At 40.8% G+C, this 17,660-nt stretch overlaps 1 protein-coding gene across 1 annotated transcript; it reads right to left on the bottom strand.

Moving 5' to 3' along the window:
* Positions 1–344: 344 nt before the first annotated feature.
* LOC119728207 (phosphoribosylformylglycinamidine synthase-like) lies at positions 345–16,925 on the bottom strand. Its single transcript, XM_038200344.1, has 24 exons — positions 16,775–16,925; positions 16,243–16,381; positions 15,527–15,758; positions 14,947–15,025; positions 14,609–14,717; positions 13,892–14,032; positions 13,113–13,240; positions 12,453–12,581; positions 11,985–12,245; positions 11,300–11,530; positions 10,891–11,114; positions 10,276–10,410; positions 9,642–9,773; positions 8,655–8,885; positions 7,701–7,881; positions 6,938–7,021; positions 6,349–6,504; positions 6,040–6,156; positions 5,598–5,749; positions 4,692–4,893; positions 3,565–3,786; positions 2,330–2,491; positions 1,843–1,998; positions 345–1,441 (listed from the first exon to the last, which is right to left on the bottom strand). The coding sequence occupies exons 1-24, from the start codon at positions 16,920–16,922 to the stop codon at positions 1,131–1,133; spliced, it is 4,062 nt and encodes a 1,353-aa protein (XP_038056272.1). The 5' UTR covers positions 16,923–16,925; the 3' UTR covers positions 345–1,130.
* Positions 16,926–17,660: the final 735 nt, after the last annotated feature.

The following is a 17,660-nucleotide window of genomic DNA, read 5'->3' as shown; positions in this document are numbered from 1 at the left end:
AAATTTGCCTAATTTGCCTAAATCTTTAATACCCTGACATTACAATTGCTATGCTATAAAATACTAACACCCCAATTCCTTACATTTCTGAAAATTACAGCAAAAGCAATTGTTGTACATTCCCTTTAAGTGCCTTTGTTATTCCAAAGATGTATTCGAATAAATTTTTCACTTTTTTGGAAAAATCTGTTTTCTCATTTCTTTTGGTTTTAATTTTTTGTACATTTTGTTTTCATTTTTTGGGTTTCCTTTTGTTTTCATTTTTTGGGTTTCCTTTTGTTTTGGTACATTAATTTTTTTCTTTAATTTGCATCGATAAAGAACACAATGATAATTACCAGATATCAAGAATCCGTACCATAGTACTTTTATTAACTTCTTTTTCTGAACATGTTAAGGTCTTGTCATGACATCTCGTTTCAAAAACAAATGACAGGTGAAGAATACAACTCTTGGAATTTCAGTTAATAAAATGAATTTCAGTAACTTTTAGAAAAAATAGTCGGTATTACTGGCTACAGAAAACTGATATGAGAACACCCTGTAATGGTTTTCAAAACAACTGACATGATTACATCGACAGATGTAACCTAATACTTGGAACAATCTTGCTGGTTTTCCATCTTTTAGTGTCCAATCCATATAGCTGCCATTTTAATCGAGACATGTATCCTCATCTCAAAAGATAAAGTAACCCATCTAAAATTATACTCCGTTTAAGAAAAATCCTAGTTTAAGATGAAAAATTCACTTTAATTTAAACCTTGATTTGGATCCATTACCTATCTTAAATCAAAAACAAAACTACAGCTTGACTTAAGCTGCAACAATACTTGCATTTTAGTGCTTTTTTTCCCTCCCAAAATTTCAATGATTCTTAACCCTTTTAGTTTTTCAACCACTTGCAATGTACTTTTAGAACCATAAATTGTGCAACCATAAATTATGCAACCATAAGTTATGCAACCATACGTTTTGCAACCATAAATTTTGCAACAAATTGTGCAACCATAAATTGTGCAACCATAAATTTTGCAACCATAAATTTTGCAACATAAATTTTGCAACAATAAATTGTGCAACCATAAATTTTGCAACCATGACATACCCAGGAGACCCAACCAAATCCCCTAAGCATTTTGGTGACACCAGGCACATGCATTCTTGAACATGTGCATCCAGGGCGACACTTTCACCTCCCGTTGCCATTCCTGCGGTATCCACGCCCACTGCCAGGTGAAAGTGCACCTCTCTGGGTGGGGCATGAGGGCAAAGTGTCGCCCGTCTGGGGAACACAGGGCTGCAACGCCCTCAGGGGACCCGTTTGGATTGAGTGGGTACTGGGTGGTGGGTTGGCCTTGGTCGTCCACGTAGCGAATGGGTGCTAGGTTGTTCTGGGTGACCTGGTCGAGGATGGCGTCTGAGGCAAACTTCATTTGGCCTGGGTGAGCGTTAAAACAAGAAAACCATGGTTGAGTCTCAAAATTTGGTGGGTGACAGAGAATCTTTAGACCAACTTGTAGTCAAGTTCTTCACAAGTCAATCAAAACTTAAGTCACAAACCAGGTCACATGTCAGGCCATAAGTAACGGGAGATGAAAGATGACAAAGAAATGCTTATGTAAGGGTTGACTAACAGCTTTTCACTTTTCTTCTACTTGGGATGAATTTAAATTTGAATATGCTCACAAACTATGGCAACATTATCTGCACCAACAAATAATAAGTTTGTTTTACACTGTTTACTTACTAGCATCATTGGCATACTTGAGTCAGTGAATTGGATGTTGCAAAAGCCTCCTCAATTATGCGATAATTATGTTGCATTTCCTTTTTTTTTACCTTCTCCATGGGCAACCCAGATGCCCAGAACAGACCCCTCCATGCCTTGTAGGAGTATGGACGGACTCTGACTGATCCCCACACTGACAAACCGGGACTCAAACCTCTCGGATTTGTTGTGTGTCAGGAAGACGCCTTGCTTCGAGGAAGCAGAATCTGAAAAGAGAAATAGAAAGAAAAAAAGTTATAGGTAACATCAATATTTTTTCCCTGAATCGTTTCAAGGTGCAGCGTGTAACTTGAGAGAAATGCCAATATTTGGTTGAATAAAGAAATTGACTGGAGTGGGACTTGAACCTGGAAACTTCAGAAAAAGTTTCAGTGCTGTATCAACTGAGCTATGCAGCCCTACATTGTTCTCCTGAATGTTCAATGTTTTTGTAATGTGAATTTATTGCTCTGTAGGAGGTAATGAAATTTGCAGCTTTGACTACAGAGAAGTGCATTAGTTTGCAGATATGGATCTTAAAGGTTTTTTAGGGTTTACCTGCATCTGGCATCCCTTGTCCATGGTCCGGGGCCACCCAGCCTAGCAACCCCATCAGCTGGCAGCCATTGCAGACGCCCAATGAGAAAGTGTCACTCCGAGCCCGGAATGCATCAAACTGAGCACGCACAGTGGGATTAAACAAGATCGCCGCTGCCCAACCTGTCAGAAACAAATGAAGTTATTACTAAAAAATGTTTACAGGTATTTTAAACACACTCTACAAAATTGGCAACTTTAAGAATACACAATAAAACTTGACGACTTTTGCCTTTGAAGGAAGACACCCAATACATTAACCCTCCTGCTATCCGAAGAGTCACAGACAATCAAAAAATCAATCCTCTTCCCCTGCCATATTTCAAGCAAGCACTGTGACTCTATAGTCAAATTCAGTCAACAGACTAAAGCAGACAAGTGGTTGGCGCAGCTGGCTTGTCAATCACCTACAGTCAAAGCATAGCTGTATCAAAATACATAAACAGTCACAGCCAGTCAACATGGCACAGAATGTATGTTTGCATAGGAGGGTTTCAACAAGTACGTGTTGCTTATAAGGCTTATTTACCAGGCTTTTATGCATCAAAGCGCTTCACAATTATTTCCCCGGTTTATCAGGAAAAGAGACCAGTTTTCCACAGCATTTCAATATTGCAATCTGTCTCTTAGGCCAAAAAAAAAGAGTCTCCGGCTTCTGGTATGCGCGCGCGTCGCCGTAGCCATGCGCGTCGGCAAAATGAAAAGTTTTTTTTTCAATACAAGATGATGTCTCAAAACCGCCAAACTCACTGGTTTGACTGGAATCCTGCTGCTGCACAATTTTAATGTGTTTTTAGATGGGGTTATGATCGAGAATAAGCTTTATGTGGCCTCTCTGGACTCCCATATATTTGCACTAAGTTTAGTCGGGCACCATTTGCAGTCATCAGCCGACATTTGAAGCCAAAAAAAAAAAAAAAACAGGTAAAAAGAAAAAAAAAAGCCGCGTCGCCGCACCACTTTTGGGGCAAGCTCCATACCAGAAACAGGAAACCTTTTTTTTTTGGCCTTACCTGACTGGTGTCCATTTATACTCTTGGAGAGTGGTAAGTGTTGTAAAGTCTCTAGCTCAAGAACATAAACACCATGGTCCTCCTTAGGGTTTGATGGTTTAAACCCATATACCATGACACTTAAATCACAGATAGTTCAAATCCTCCACTTTAATAAATTACCATGTAGAATTGTCCGCTTACCTTTCGCAGATCCACAAACGTCCGCATAGCTGAATCCGCCCACGAAGACCACGCCCCTAAACCGGTCCAGGGTGACATTCCCCGTCGCTAGGTCATGCATGTTGACATCCCAGACGTCAAAACCGGCAGCAAACAGCGAGGCAACCATCTCGCGGTCACCGTTACTGCCTTCCTCGCGAATCACGGCCACTTTAGGACGAACAAAACCTGGTTTGGCCAACTCTGCATAGGGAATGCGGTAACACATTTCTCATTTTAGTTTCTCAGAAATTAAAAAAGCTTAAGTCAAAAGTAAACTCTTCTGGGAAATGAGCTGAAAACTGAATCAATACACCTCTACACATTATTTTTTTTAAATGCCTTTAGATTAAAAACTACGGTCTGAAACGGTCTGAGCTACATTTTCGATAAAGTTAGAATCACATATTTGCAAAAACTGAATGAAAAATCACCCGACTCTGATTTCTAGTTTTATCTCCATTTCAAGCCTTGCCCAGAAGTGTCACATTTTGACAGAACATGTCTTTTTTTCCCATATGCGCAATACCTACGATTAAAGCCGGAGTCCATCATTTGCAGCTATCCAAAAAAGTAACTGGCGTAATTATTGTTGAAAAACATACTGGTTGAAAGATAGTAAGGGGACTAAACTCCCTGAGAAATTATTCTTTCTGGCAAGCTCTCATTTTGAAGAAATCAACGAAAGAAGGCATTTCCAACGGTGTGTCTTAAGAAGCACCGTAGGAAAATTTAAATTAGTAGTTCGTTTTGTTATTCGGCGGAGCGCACGTAAGCGTTGGCACGACGCACAGGCGCCGGGTTGCTATAATTCGTCGGACCAGTGCGCGGCATCGCGTAAAGCTGCAATTCAAAACAATTCAAAACATGATTAAGCAACTTTGGATTTGAAATTGAGATCCTAGAATGCTGTTTTTCTCGGAATATACAGCTGAAGCTGAGCTGAAACTTCATCAGGTTAGTTGTTCAGTATCCTTCATTAGATTTTGAACACATTTGTTGCTTCAAACGAACAAAATGCACAAATTACAAATGATGGACTATGTCTTTAATATTAGTAGCAAATGAATCCAATTGAAACAACTTCAAAAACATATCGTCTGTTTTACCTGCATCTATTTTATGTTTGTTGGGGTCGAAGGTCAGCTTGTAGGGAGGAGCCACACGCTGCCCAAGGCCTAGTCTCTCTTCAGTCACACACTCTGGATTGGCCTGCAGGGCCTCCAGGCGGAAGCTAGTCTCCTCCCAAGCGTCTCTCAGGACTGTCATCTTGTCCGTCAGGACGTCACTGCCATCCACAGACACTCGAACCTATTATAAACACAAGAGGTAAGTTTCAACATCTTCTCTCTCAATCTTGCCAACGTTGTAGTCAAGTCAATCAAAAGTCTGTCACAAGTCCGGCTCAGGTAACTGGAGATAACAATGACAAGGCTTGCCTTTGTCTCACTCCATTGAGATATCTTGTCTCTGGACTTGAGACTTGATAACTTTCGATGCCTTGACTTCAACTTTGAATCTTAGGCCGTGTCCGAAACGGGCTTCCAGAGCTACGGCTACGTCTATTGTCAGCGCGTCCCCGCGTATTTTCAATGGGCGTGGACCTAGACCTAGCTCTTGAAAGTGGATTCGAATGCAGCCTTACACTGGTCTGACCATTTACCATTAATCAGAGAAGAGCATGTTAACTTTACAATACTACAGGTTTTTTAACAGACAGCACTATGAGCAACCACTGTTGTATCAATCTCAGATATCCACCTGTCAATTTCTGAATCAAACAAATTCCTTGAAACCTGTTGTAACTTTTAGTGAGATTTTGTTTTCTTTTTTCTTATGTGCTTATATATATTTCAATATGCCTCCTGAAAACTGTTTCTTTTAAAATTGGTACCTTAAAATCAGCAAATAAAATTTAGTTCTGTCACAAAGCTAAGTCTGCTTCTTTAGAAATACCTAAATGCTTAGCCTGCATCAAATTTGTTGGAGAAAACAAATTTAAATTCTGATCTTACCATGGAGTCTGGTCCCTGCCCGCAAGACTGACCAATCACAGAGCACAGCACACTCTTCCCAGCGTACCTCTGACACACTGCCTCGGCATTCTGGGCCGACACTTCAAACACCAAACCCAGCTCCTCCGCAAAAAGCAGCTCCAAAGACGACGCTATACATATCAAATCACGATGAAGAATATGTTTGTTTATTCACTTACTTCAAATACGTTTCATCCTTCATTTTCTATCTTTTTTTATTTATATTTAAAGATACAGAAGGGATTCTGGCAAAAATGCTTAAGGAGTTTGAATGAGTTACAATGAAAGATCAATTTAAGTAAACTTTTTAGATTTTTGGTAGAATAAGTATGAATATCAGTTTTGCCACTGCAGAAACTCATGTTATTTTTCCAAACTGGCCTAAGAAATGGTTTCACACAGAAAAATTCACAGGACTGACCCTTGTTGTTGTTTGGAATGTTGACCTCCATCCCACAATTCCCTGCAAAGGTCATCTCCAGCAGGCAGGTAATAAGCCCTCCATCGCTGACATCGTGACCAGCTGTCAACAAGCCCTCTGTAAAAAAAGAAAGTAACATTCTGAACATAAAATGTTCTTGAATATTTCGGAAGAATGTTTCAAATTATATTTACATGAATTCTTCTGTTTCTGTTTTCCCTGATTTGTTGCTGATCTTTCCAACAGATAGTTGGGTTTTGTCTGTTGGACAGTTGAACGGTTTTTGACTGGATGAACTGCTCAACTCACCAGCAAGGAGCTCCTGGGTGACGTTGAAGGCATTGACCAGCACGGCCGTGCTCTCCAGGTCTGGCACGCTGTCACCGAGTTGCTTGTAGCACTGGGCTAAGGCTGAGCCCCCTAGACGACTATGGCCACAGCTCAGGTCCACAAACAAAATACTCCCTGAAGAAAGAATTAAAGCGGTAAGTGTTCAATACTGACGACCTAAAATGAAACTGCCTTTCGCAAAAGAGGTCTTACACCTTAAGAGATTGGTGACGACTGCAATAATGTATATTACCAGTCATCCAGTAGTAGTTGATGAAAAATCAAGTTCACGTAATTCTGGAACAAATCCTGAAATTTAAGTTAAGCAAAGCTCCCAAAATGTTTCTCTTGTTTTAATAATTTCAACAATTGTTTTAGAGACTTTGAAAAAATATCAAATCGTCATTCAGAAAATAACTGTCAGAAATGCACCACGACCTTGATGGCTTGCATATTTATACTCAGGTGATTTTGGCTAGGAATTGTGCATTGCAAAGGGCATGACAGCATAATACACTCAATTTGCGACCCCGATTCAATATGTAGAGAACAGGATCATCAAACTCACCACAGCCTCCCGGGCACTTGAGATCTGGGGTGATAGTGGCTCTTATATCCGGGCATCCAACATAGGCAGAAATGACCAGCGCACCTATGGAACATTATACAAAATGTTAAACTAATCCATTTATAGACAAGAAAATGCAATGAAATGCAGTTGAAACTTTCTCCACGAAAACTGGCAATGCAGCATCGAGGAACTTGAGTCAGAAGTACTTAGCCACTCAGTCATACTGCCTCACCATCTTTCTCAAATACAGAGTCAGAGAACAGACAGGGCAATGCTGTCCTTACGACCTCTGATTTCAATATTTACTTACACATGTATGCACTACATTGCCTGTCTTCACATACATGTATCAGATCAGGTGACCATTACTTGGTACTTGGTTAGTTCTTCTCCTAAATACTCCGCAAGAGAATTTTAACAGAAGGCCAGAAACACCAGGGCAAACTCCTTCTCTTAGCAATAAGTGTTACTGGGTTCTTTTATGTGCATTGCATTACACAACACACAGGACCTACGGCTTACGTCCCACCCGAAGGACGAAGCAATAATGGTTAAGTGCCTTGCTTAAGGCCACAAGTGTCCAGACCCGGGCTCCAACCCACGCCACTGTTGCCTCTGAAACACCAGAGTATGAGTCTGGTGCGGTGCTCTTAACCACTAGGCCATGACACTCCACTCTATGACACAACAGTCTAGTAACTATTATACAAAAAGGGTATATGCCCATCTTGATGACATACTAACAAAACACAGTATTTACCTGGGGCTTTGACGGTTTCCTTGGCAACCCTGGCGGCCATGCTGAGGGAATCCTTCCCTCCATCAATGGCTATTCCCAGCTGTTTCATGGTATCGCACATGGCGACGCAGGCGTCGACGAGTGCGGCGCCCTCGCCTGGTAGCTTGGCAGGCCACATCCAGTTACCGCTGCATTTCACATCCTGAGAAAAAAAAAACATATTGGAATGTTAATTATTTGTACTAAATGGCTGCATCAAGTTTCATACTCTCATCAATAATGATGAAGAATCTGGATGCAAAACTTGGCAAATATAAGCTCTTGATAAGTAAATCATAAACCAAAAAGGCAAGCCTTCCATTTTTCAGAAATGGTTTTGCTGATTTGAGAAATTTGCTTCTTAGGTTTTTCAAATATGCTTGGAAGTTACCTGACTATATCAAAAGCATGTTGATCACTATAAAAGTCACTGATTTTTCAAAAATGTGAGATAATGTTTCTAAAAGATTTATGAGACTGACAAGAATGTTTTGCAAACAGTTTGCTTTTCACTTTAAATTAAATTAACTGAAGTGTCAAAAAATAACCGAGATAATCTGGAGAGCAACTGAATTGTGAAAAAGGTGAGAAATTTCTACAAAACTATTTCAACAAGAATGGCTAGTATGATTTGCAAACAATCTAGGAGTATCAACCTTTCTAATTCTCATGTTGAAATGTGTTATAACAATAAATTATGACCTTTTAACCCCATGGGCCCGGGAAGCGGTCATGGCCGCGGCCGCTAATCCTCATTGGAATGCAGTTGCCAGCTGTGGTATGCCGTGGCACACGGCTAGTGGGTAGTTCCACAGCTGCTGCTTTTGTGCAGTCCCGCTACAACACAAAGGCTGTGCAGTCATGCGGGCCACTTGCTCTATGTGTGGAGGAATATCCCCATTATAACCCGTGCTTAAAAGTGCAAATGACACATACTTTCAGAGACGAGACCCTCGCAAACACCAGATTGGTGAGTGCTTCCGCGACGGACATCCTGGCCCCACATGCAGGATCAACCAGGCCTTTGATCGGCTGCTCGCCGATGGCCGTGGCCGAACCCACGGTGTCAAAATGAGTCAAGGCTGTGACCGCAACGTCGGCGAGGGGGGTGTGGAGGGGGCCAACACACTGCTGCTGGGCAACCAGTCCTGTCACTGAACGGTCAACCTGAGGTAAGAGGTACAGAATTTAGTCTGTTATTTATCTGATGAAGCATTTTGGGGTTATTTTTTTTTGCTCTTCCCCAATGTAAAGCACTGTTTGGGCTACGTGCACAAACAAGATAGGGTGCTGTTTTACTTTTGAGGGCCCAGCGTATAGCATGAAGTTCACATAAGTGTGTTTACTCTGAATGCGCACAAAGCCATTGCATCTTCGAGTGAGCATCAGGCGTCATCAACAATGCATTCACATATTTCTCCAAGTGGTCTCCAGGTTTTTTTTAACCGTTGAGGGGTTACTTGTGTAGGGAGCCCATGCTTAGTGCTTTCTAAGAGCTTGTGAGAAAGAAGATTCACTAGCATTCTACGGTGGGACTCGAACCCTTGACTTCACGCCTACCGGTGCAGATGTCTCAATGACTTAATCACAGAGCCTGCACGGGTCAGCTGGCAGGTTCAAATATATTGGGTACCCCAAAAGGAAATAAGAGTGGTTACTTCAGAGTTTGGTCGAATGTGATTTCATTCAGTGACCACAGTGGCCAGAAAGCAGCCAGAACCGAAATGCCCTGAGCAGCAAAAAATAATAAACACGGTCAACCTTCCTTCCTTGGCAAACTTGTTCAGGGTACAACGTTTCCAAATCTAATCTTACAGTTTAGGTATACAGCTTTCCAAAAAAAGGTACAAGTTTATGAATGTAAGGGAAGAGAAATATGCCTCAAGAGTATTGCAATCTTTCTTCAAGATGTCAACAGCTCACCTTGTTTGTGAGGTATCTCTTGCTGGCCACAGATGGCAGACGTAGCACTCGATTGATCGCATCCCTGACCGTCAGATCTGCAGGCAAGTCTAGCGGCTTCAGTTTGGGCTTCACACGCTCCATGTTGAATACCTAATATGGGTTTTGAAACAAGTCATCAATGGGTTCTTTCAAAGATATTTCCAAGTTGTTAATTCGTTGACAAACGTTCTAGAAGAGTCTTGAGGCACTTTTAACATGAACTACTACCTAATTTTCGTCCCAACAAAGCAAAAAAGCTCTGAAAAATGATATGGAGAACCTATGTTAAATATTCAAGGATAACCCTGATTCAACTTTTTGCACTGGAGTCTACAAAGCTACAATCCAAAGCATTCTTAGGATCATTTGCTCGTAGTGTGTTTTGTTTTCATTTAAAGCAACACGATTGCACAAAATCTTGAGAAGGATGCACAACATCAAACCTGTTGAAGTTTTAGCTCAGTGAAGTTTTGGTTTTTGCCCCGAGATGAAATGTGGGAAATTGATAAAATGACCGCAGAGTGAAATGATTCAGTCGACACATCTTCGGGCTAGATACATATAATTCAATCACAACATTACAGCTGTGTACCAAATTGACGGCAGAACTGACCTTTCTTGGCATTGATCCTAAGACCCACTCCAGCTCCAGATCAACTGGGTAAGAACACGACCGCATCTTCTTATTCGTAGACTCCCCATTCACTCCACCATTTTCCACCAAATCATCTTCTAGTTCCAGACGGATCTGCAAAATGACAAGATTCAAAATGATTGTTAAATACCAATGATAAAATGTCTGAGACGACTGACTTGACCTAAACTCACTTGCCTCTTTTTTTGGCAAAACTCTTTCTCAATCCTCCCAAAACCACATTTTTTTTACTTATCTGTCACTGGGAATCAAGCCCCATGTTAAACAATGGTGCCTAAACTCTACATCCCTTAATCTTGCAAATTCATCCAAAAACTACTGTTAGATTTTGAAGGATCTGAGAGAAATAAGGTGAAAAAAGATTGGAATTCTCCCTATCTTTGTTTTTTAAAATCTGTAAAAGCAACAAGTGATGAATTGTGTAAAGGACCAGAGAGCAACTTTAAAAACTTTACATCACATGCTACTGTGTGGAACAAGTCCACACAATCGTTTACTCCAAGTAAACACAAAGTACTGACATTAGAATGAATCACTTACTTCAAATCTTCACAAGATTACAAAAAAACTTACCCTACCATCCCCTGTAATGTCACCCACAAACGACACCGAGCATTTCTCCCTGCAGCAGATATCTCTCAGCGTCTTTGACGCCCCCTCTGGTACAAGAATGGCATTGCTCTCCTGGTACTCTGCACCCCATAGCTCCATAGTGTTGATGGTTGGGTCCCCTAGCTGAAACTCCTTGGCTCGTATGAGGGCACCGGCCGGCTCTGATATCTCCTTCAAGACGTTGCCTTATGAAAGAATAATTGAAATATTATATGAAACACTGCCATGAATAATTCTGAATACTCTAAATCAACAAATGTGTGGTAAAGCAGCTCATTCGACTCACTTAACTAACTGAGACCTCTACCCCAAACTTCTTGGAGATTGTGAAAAAAGTTGGGAGGGTTAATTAAAAGAAGTATATACTGACCATTTCCCCCAGCGCCCTGGTCGTGTATACTGCATATAGGATTCTTCTCCCCCATCTCGATGCAGGCGCGGATCACCCTGTTCATCTTCTGCTCCATCTCCGCATCCCCTCGCTGGACGGCACCGAAGTCCAGCTCCTCCGTGTTATCCCCTTGGACCTGAATGGAAGAGGCCGCTCCGCCACCAACACCAATGCGGTAGACTGGGCCCCCGAGCTTTACCACTTTCATTCCTGGGGGAGACATAGTGAGTTGGACTGTGATGAAATTTCAATTCAGATCTGTGAGGTTTCATGGTTGTTTACAATTCGTAACAGTATTACGCATCGAGATGTGTTCAAAGAATTCAAAAAGGTACCAATATTTTCGCAACAACCGAGTTTCACACATGATGAAATCTAGCCAACTATTTTTTTTTTTTTTAAATAGAATGAATGTGAACGGTCAATCTGTGTGGTGATCAGGGAACAACTTCAAAAAGCTGCTTAAATGGAAGCAGAAATGTGCTAACGATTGCAGATTTTGGCTAACCTAAATTGTCTTTGAAATTCATCAAGACATGCTTTAGCCTCAGTGAGCAGGTGTACTACTGAAATCGCACCACTCCTTTAAGCAAATTCTTTCTTTGAAATAAACAGCTGATTGCTGTGCTTAGAAATTTGATCAAGAAGTAAAATTACCACTCACCAGGCTCCGCCTGTTCTTTGGTCACATGACCACTCTCCAAGGAGCCAATCCCACCGCTGAACATGATGGGCTTGACCCACTCCCTCCGTTCACCGTTGCCGACCAGCATGCCAAACGATCGGGCGAAACCGGTCAGCACCGGTTCCCCAAACTTGTTGCCGTAGTCGGAGGCTCCGTTGCTTGCCTGGATGGCAACCTGCAAGGCGGGAGCCATGTTGGATGGATACACAAATGAGGTGTCCTCCCAGGGAAGCTCGTAGTCTGGAAAACGGGAGCAAAGAAAATAACAATAAACAAAACAACTGATACAAATTCCATCTAACTCCTAAACCTTTCAAGTGTCAACAAGTCTATGAAAAGATAGAGTGGTTTGGCTCTGTCTAACTCAACTCTGCAAAATCCTTTAAACTTCTTGTGGAAATGAAGGATTTTAGAGGGTTATTGTTAAATGAAATATCGATTTTTCACCTGGAATGTGGAGATTTCCAAAGCAGTACCCTGCAGTACCGGCCACAACATGAGCGCCCCTGCCTGCCGCTTGCACATCCCGTATACGCCCACCAGTTCCTGTTGTGGCCCCGCTAAACGGTGCCACGCCTTCAGACAAAAAGACAAGATAAGACAAAAATTCTATAATCTTTCTTTGATCATGGCTTTTAGAAAATAATGGCAAAAATCAAAGGCCCTTTTTATGTATAATCCTTTGCATTGAATCAGCTATATTTCTGTTTCATTCAAACTGGCAAGACATGATTTTCAGTGAACAGTTCTGGACAGCAAATATCTGTTAGACTATACTGTCAATATGTTGCATCGACACGCTTCAATAACCGACAGGGTCATGATTTCTATGAGAAAATCAATTTGACATAAAGTTGTAACTTGAAACCTTTAAACAAAGACACAAGTGAGAGACTGCCGACTTAAGGCTGGATATCTCAGTTGGTAATGCACCTATAAAGAGGTCCCAGGTTCAATCCTGCTTCACTAAATTTCGGACCTTATAATCATTTGTAATTAAATATAATGGGCAAGCAAATTGTTCAAATACCCTATCCAATTCAAGCACTGCCTGATTTCAGGGCTAAGTATCAAAAAACACTACATATTCTAGACACATTTTCTTACCAGTTGGGAAATTGTGAGTCTCAGCGGTAAAGATGATATGTCTCTCAGCTTCTTGCTTCCTGAATGACGAAGCACCAATGCCGGGGGTCTCTGGCAACAGTGTCTGTACCCTGTATCCTTGGATTGCACTGTCAATGATACAAAACTGGATTTAACGATCCAATTCTCGCTATCATTTCAGGCTGTATCATTACTCTCATCACTCAAGTCTCAGATTTTCACTTCTATCACAAACGAATTCATGAATTGTAGTTAAAGGCCAAAAAAATAAATATTTGGTCTCTGGTCAGACCAAAGTTCTGGATTTGATGCAGTGATGCATTTTTGGGTTTTGTTTTTTTTTGCTTTTATTTTTTTTAAGCTTGGATTGCACAGACAAGGTGGGTATTATTTTTCATTTGATGTGTCCTCATGTACCTTGGTGTCCTCCATCATTTGCCTTGATGCCCTTCATCATTTGCCCATTCCTTGGTGCTCCGTGCTACAAAAATCTGAGGTGGTGTGGCAATAGAGGATGCTGTTGTAGCTACCGCGGAAAATGTGAAGAAAAAAAAGATTGACGCGCATGATCAAAATCGACGCGCGCGCTGACCAGAGACCAACTACTTTTTGTTTTTGGGGCCTATCTGCTTCATGATATTCTTTTTAATCTGTTTTTAGCTGTTTAGCTGAAATTAAATTGATACTCTCCTCTCTGACCCTTAATGATAGTGTGCCCACATTGGTCTTTACAGACCTCTGTCGCCTAAGTTTACAGTGCCAATATTTCACAGGCTCACCTGCTGTTGTCTGAGAATTTGATGACGTTGTTCTGGTTGCTGGTGGCCTGAGTGTTCATGACCATCTTGAACAGAGACAGCGGATGTTCCTCTTGGTCTACCACCATGCGTCCCTTGAAGAACCAATGTCGGCTGTGCTCACTGAAACACAAGCAATATATAATAATCCCTTATAATACAAGCAATATAAGAATTCTGTTATTACACAAAAGTTCAGATCTATTCTTAACGTAAAGGGGAATATGAAAAGAAAGTCTCACAATGATATTCATAATAGGAATATCTTCTGAAGCACAGCTTGTGACTAGAGTTCTTGTGCAAAACGTCAAACTCCTGGAATCTATATTCTACATCTAAATCTTCTTCTGACATAACATCCTACATCCATCAAAAACATTTCAATAATTTTGGACACCGACATGTTGTGTAAGTAAGGTTTGAGGCTTTGCATGGTGGAGATACTAATAAATGAAAGGTTTGCGGAACACCATGTGGGAATAATTTCTCAAACTAAGAGAATGGTTCTGAAAATGTTCTGACACGTTGTGCTTGATCTTGTCAATCCACAGGCCAACAACAGTTCCACAATACGCCATTTGACTTTATCAATGTCAAACAGATTTCAAAAAGTTGTTTCAGATTTTGGACGTGGTTTTTCTCTGAGTTGGCACTCTGACTTAGTTGTGTAAACGGACAAAAGTCAATGTGTGTGTTTACCTGTTAGACTGTGCCAGATCAAAGCATTCCACGCTCGTAGGGTTGCGCTTTGCCTTGTTCCGAAACAGATCCGTGTAGAACTCCAGATCCCAGTCATCAAAAGCAAGTCCTGATAAGCAACAAAGAAATGTATGGCTGTTTGAAATTCTATTTACAACAGATATATCAAATTCAGTCAACATCGAAAGATGCGTTATCACTTGACATGCCTGAAATCAACTTTCACAACTTTTCGTGATCTTGAAAATGGTAGCCTCCAGCCCTCATCACCAAGTGTATTTCTCAAGGCAATCAGGATTCAGTAATTCTTTCTAAAGTGATTTCTTCCGTGATCTTACCTAACTCTTTGTTGGCCTTCTCCAGGGCTTTCCGCCCCTCTCCCATAACATTGACATCAAATATGGGCTCGGGGCTCACCTGTTGAAAAACAGGTAAATCGAAATGCGTGAGAAAAAGCCTAATGCATAGTTTATTAAGGTTCCATTTTCAATTCTACTTGGATGCATCTTAATGATCATACTGATGTATCACAATATGATATAAGAACAAACTTCAATGACACATTTTCTTAAATCTTTTTCTTTATAGTCAGTTTTTTTTCAGTGATTTGTACAGCTTTTGGTCAGAAGTTGTCGATACCAAGCATCATTCATATATATATTGGGCATCAGCTATGCTAAAGTGGAGAGGTGGCCCCAACTAGGCAATCGGTTCCGCCCCAACTCAAGTTAGAACCATCCCAACTAAAGTGTTCCAACTGGAACACTTAAGTCGGACAATCCCAGCTTAAGTTGGGCTCATGGTCTAGCTGGGGCATAACATAACTGGTTAAGTAATTTGAACATAAACACATTAACAAATATTGCTGGTAATTCTTGCAAAGCTGAATAATTTGAGTGGCATGACTGAGCATTTCACCTCAATTGCAAAGCTGTCTAGTGGTTTGGCATATCGACACTCCGTCATGCGATCGTGTAGACTGCCAGTGATTTCCTTCACAACGTCCGGTGGGATTGTCATGGGGGCGTCATCGGCGGTTGTCGCTCTCAAGAAGTAGCGGAGAGAGCACTCAATGCGCGTGATCTGATCGAGTCCAGCAGACTGGCACATGGAGACGGCATTAGTGGACCACGCCGTGGAGAAATTGAGTCTGTGAGTAGAATAATGCCATATCATTGACAGTCGTAAGTCTTCCAATTTCTTAAAATTTTTCCCTTTCTATGGGGGTTAAGGTTAATTGAACAGTAAAACTGCCAGCAAGTTTTTGTTTTGTACATGCCCCTAAAAAAACAGGGTTGACCTCATGATTCTTACTCCACTAAACCAGCTAATGTTGGCAAGAAACCAAGCCCCCCCCCCCACCCCAATCGTGATTCTCAAGGTATACTTTTTAATATTCCGTTTGAAATGACTCATGATGTTATTGTAAGAATTTCCAAAAGTGATTTTAGGTTTAATGTGCTTTAGGTTGTCAGAGTCTACAAAACCACACAAAAAATATTTCGCTGGCTTCCAGAGTATGACAAATTGTCATAAATTGCCAATTTAATTTCCTCTTTCAGTTTGGATTCAAACCAACATTTCTGGTTGTGAATTAAATGAACAAAGTCAAAATATATAACTTGGCGACTCACCGTGGGCCTATTTCAATGATCACATCATCTTCCGAAGACTTCTCATCACCCAAGAAGGATTTGGAAGCCAAACTGTTGCTCTCAAATGGCGTGGCAAGGATCCAGTGTAGCACTTGAAGGTCCTCCTTATTCAAAGAATCTTCCAATTGAAGAGAAATTTGACGTTAACTAGTGATGTCAGCATTCTTTATTGCACCGCTGTTAAAATATTTGTAGATGGTAAACAACTAGGAGTTCTTTTGATTATGTCAACTATTAATTTTAAAGGAGCACGTAGCCCATGTTTACAAGCTCTAAATGGGTGGATGGATATGGTGGCTAAACCCGGCTATATACAAAAAAAAGTACCAAATGCTTACCAGTGGATCTCAAATGTTTTACGATGAAGTTCGCTCACACAAAATATCACATACACAAACTGTATGGACATGGTCATACAACTTTTAGTTACAAAAAGATGCCAGCTTTTAAAAACTACAACCTCTAAAAAACAAATTGGTTTGAGTTTATGTTTGATCTTAAAACTCCATACCCTTGTCAGGGACTTCCACATTGTAGCATATCTCCGTCTTGAGTTCCACATGGCCTGCGTCTTTGAGCAGTGATTTCACTCGATCCAGACACGCCTTGGCTGCCCCTGCCTGTATGCCGGGGCTACTGTAGAAATGCAACACCGCCATTCAAAATTCTGCATGGATTTAAAACAAAACCAAAAAAATTACTTTCTGGAACTTCATACTGCATAGGCCAATTCATATATCTTTCATATCAATGTGACCAGACTATTTTTACTTTTGATTTACTTGTGACGGACATGTTGTCACGGTAATGCAATGACTATGAGTTTTCAAAAAAGGCAAAAATAGATGAATTATCATCACAGGATTTGGAGGCCCATAGTGTTTCACACACTACCACAAAGTAACAAATAAATAGGCCAAAGTAATTAACATGATTAAGGCAGGATCATGATCGACAATGGAGGTGTTTTTATTCCTCCATGGATCGACATTACCCCTAGAACCATGGAGGAATAAGAACACAATACCCTAGCCCCATAAATGTGGCCTATTTACTGGACTGCCTCCGTATACATAGGCCACACATCCACATGTACAAAAACGTGTCGCACTTTGCCAAATTTTGATTTTCGAATTTAGGCTTAGTTTGTAGGGGTTTTTTGCTTTAGAAGCATACTCACCCTCTTTATAGGCTAATCAGAAAGTGCTGCCTTTTTCAGATGTATATTTTTCGTGAAATTTCCAGATTCATTTTTACACGTTTGCGTATCAAAATTTCAACATGAAATTTCACAAAAATTTGACATCTGAAAAAGGCAGCACTTTCTGACTAGCCTATAAAGAGGGTGAGTATGCTTCTAAAGCAAAAAAAATCCTACAAACTAAGCCTAAATGTGA

Source organism: Patiria miniata, unplaced genomic scaffold (assembly GCF_015706575.1).
Source record: "Patiria miniata isolate m_02_andy unplaced genomic scaffold, ASM1570657v1 HiC_scaffold_20, whole genome shotgun sequence".
In the NCBI taxonomy this organism is placed as follows: domain Eukaryota; kingdom Metazoa; phylum Echinodermata; class Asteroidea; order Valvatida; family Asterinidae; genus Patiria; species Patiria miniata.
Note: the sequence above shows the minus strand (reverse complement) of the source record. Positions and strands in the feature narration are given on the sequence as shown.

Coding starts and splice junctions, on each gene's coding strand:
- LOC119728207 (XM_038200344.1), bottom strand. CDS start 16,922: ATGGCGGTGTTGCATTTCTACAGTAGCCCCGGCATACAGGCAGGGGCA. Junction 12,246..12,452: donor TGGAAATCTCCACATTCCAG/GTGAAAAATCGA, acceptor CCCGTTTTCCAG/ACTACGAGCTTCCCTGGGAG. Junction 3,787..4,691: donor CAAACATAAAATAGATGCAG/GTAAAACAGACG, acceptor TTCCCTATGCAG/AGTTGGCCAAACCAGGTTTT.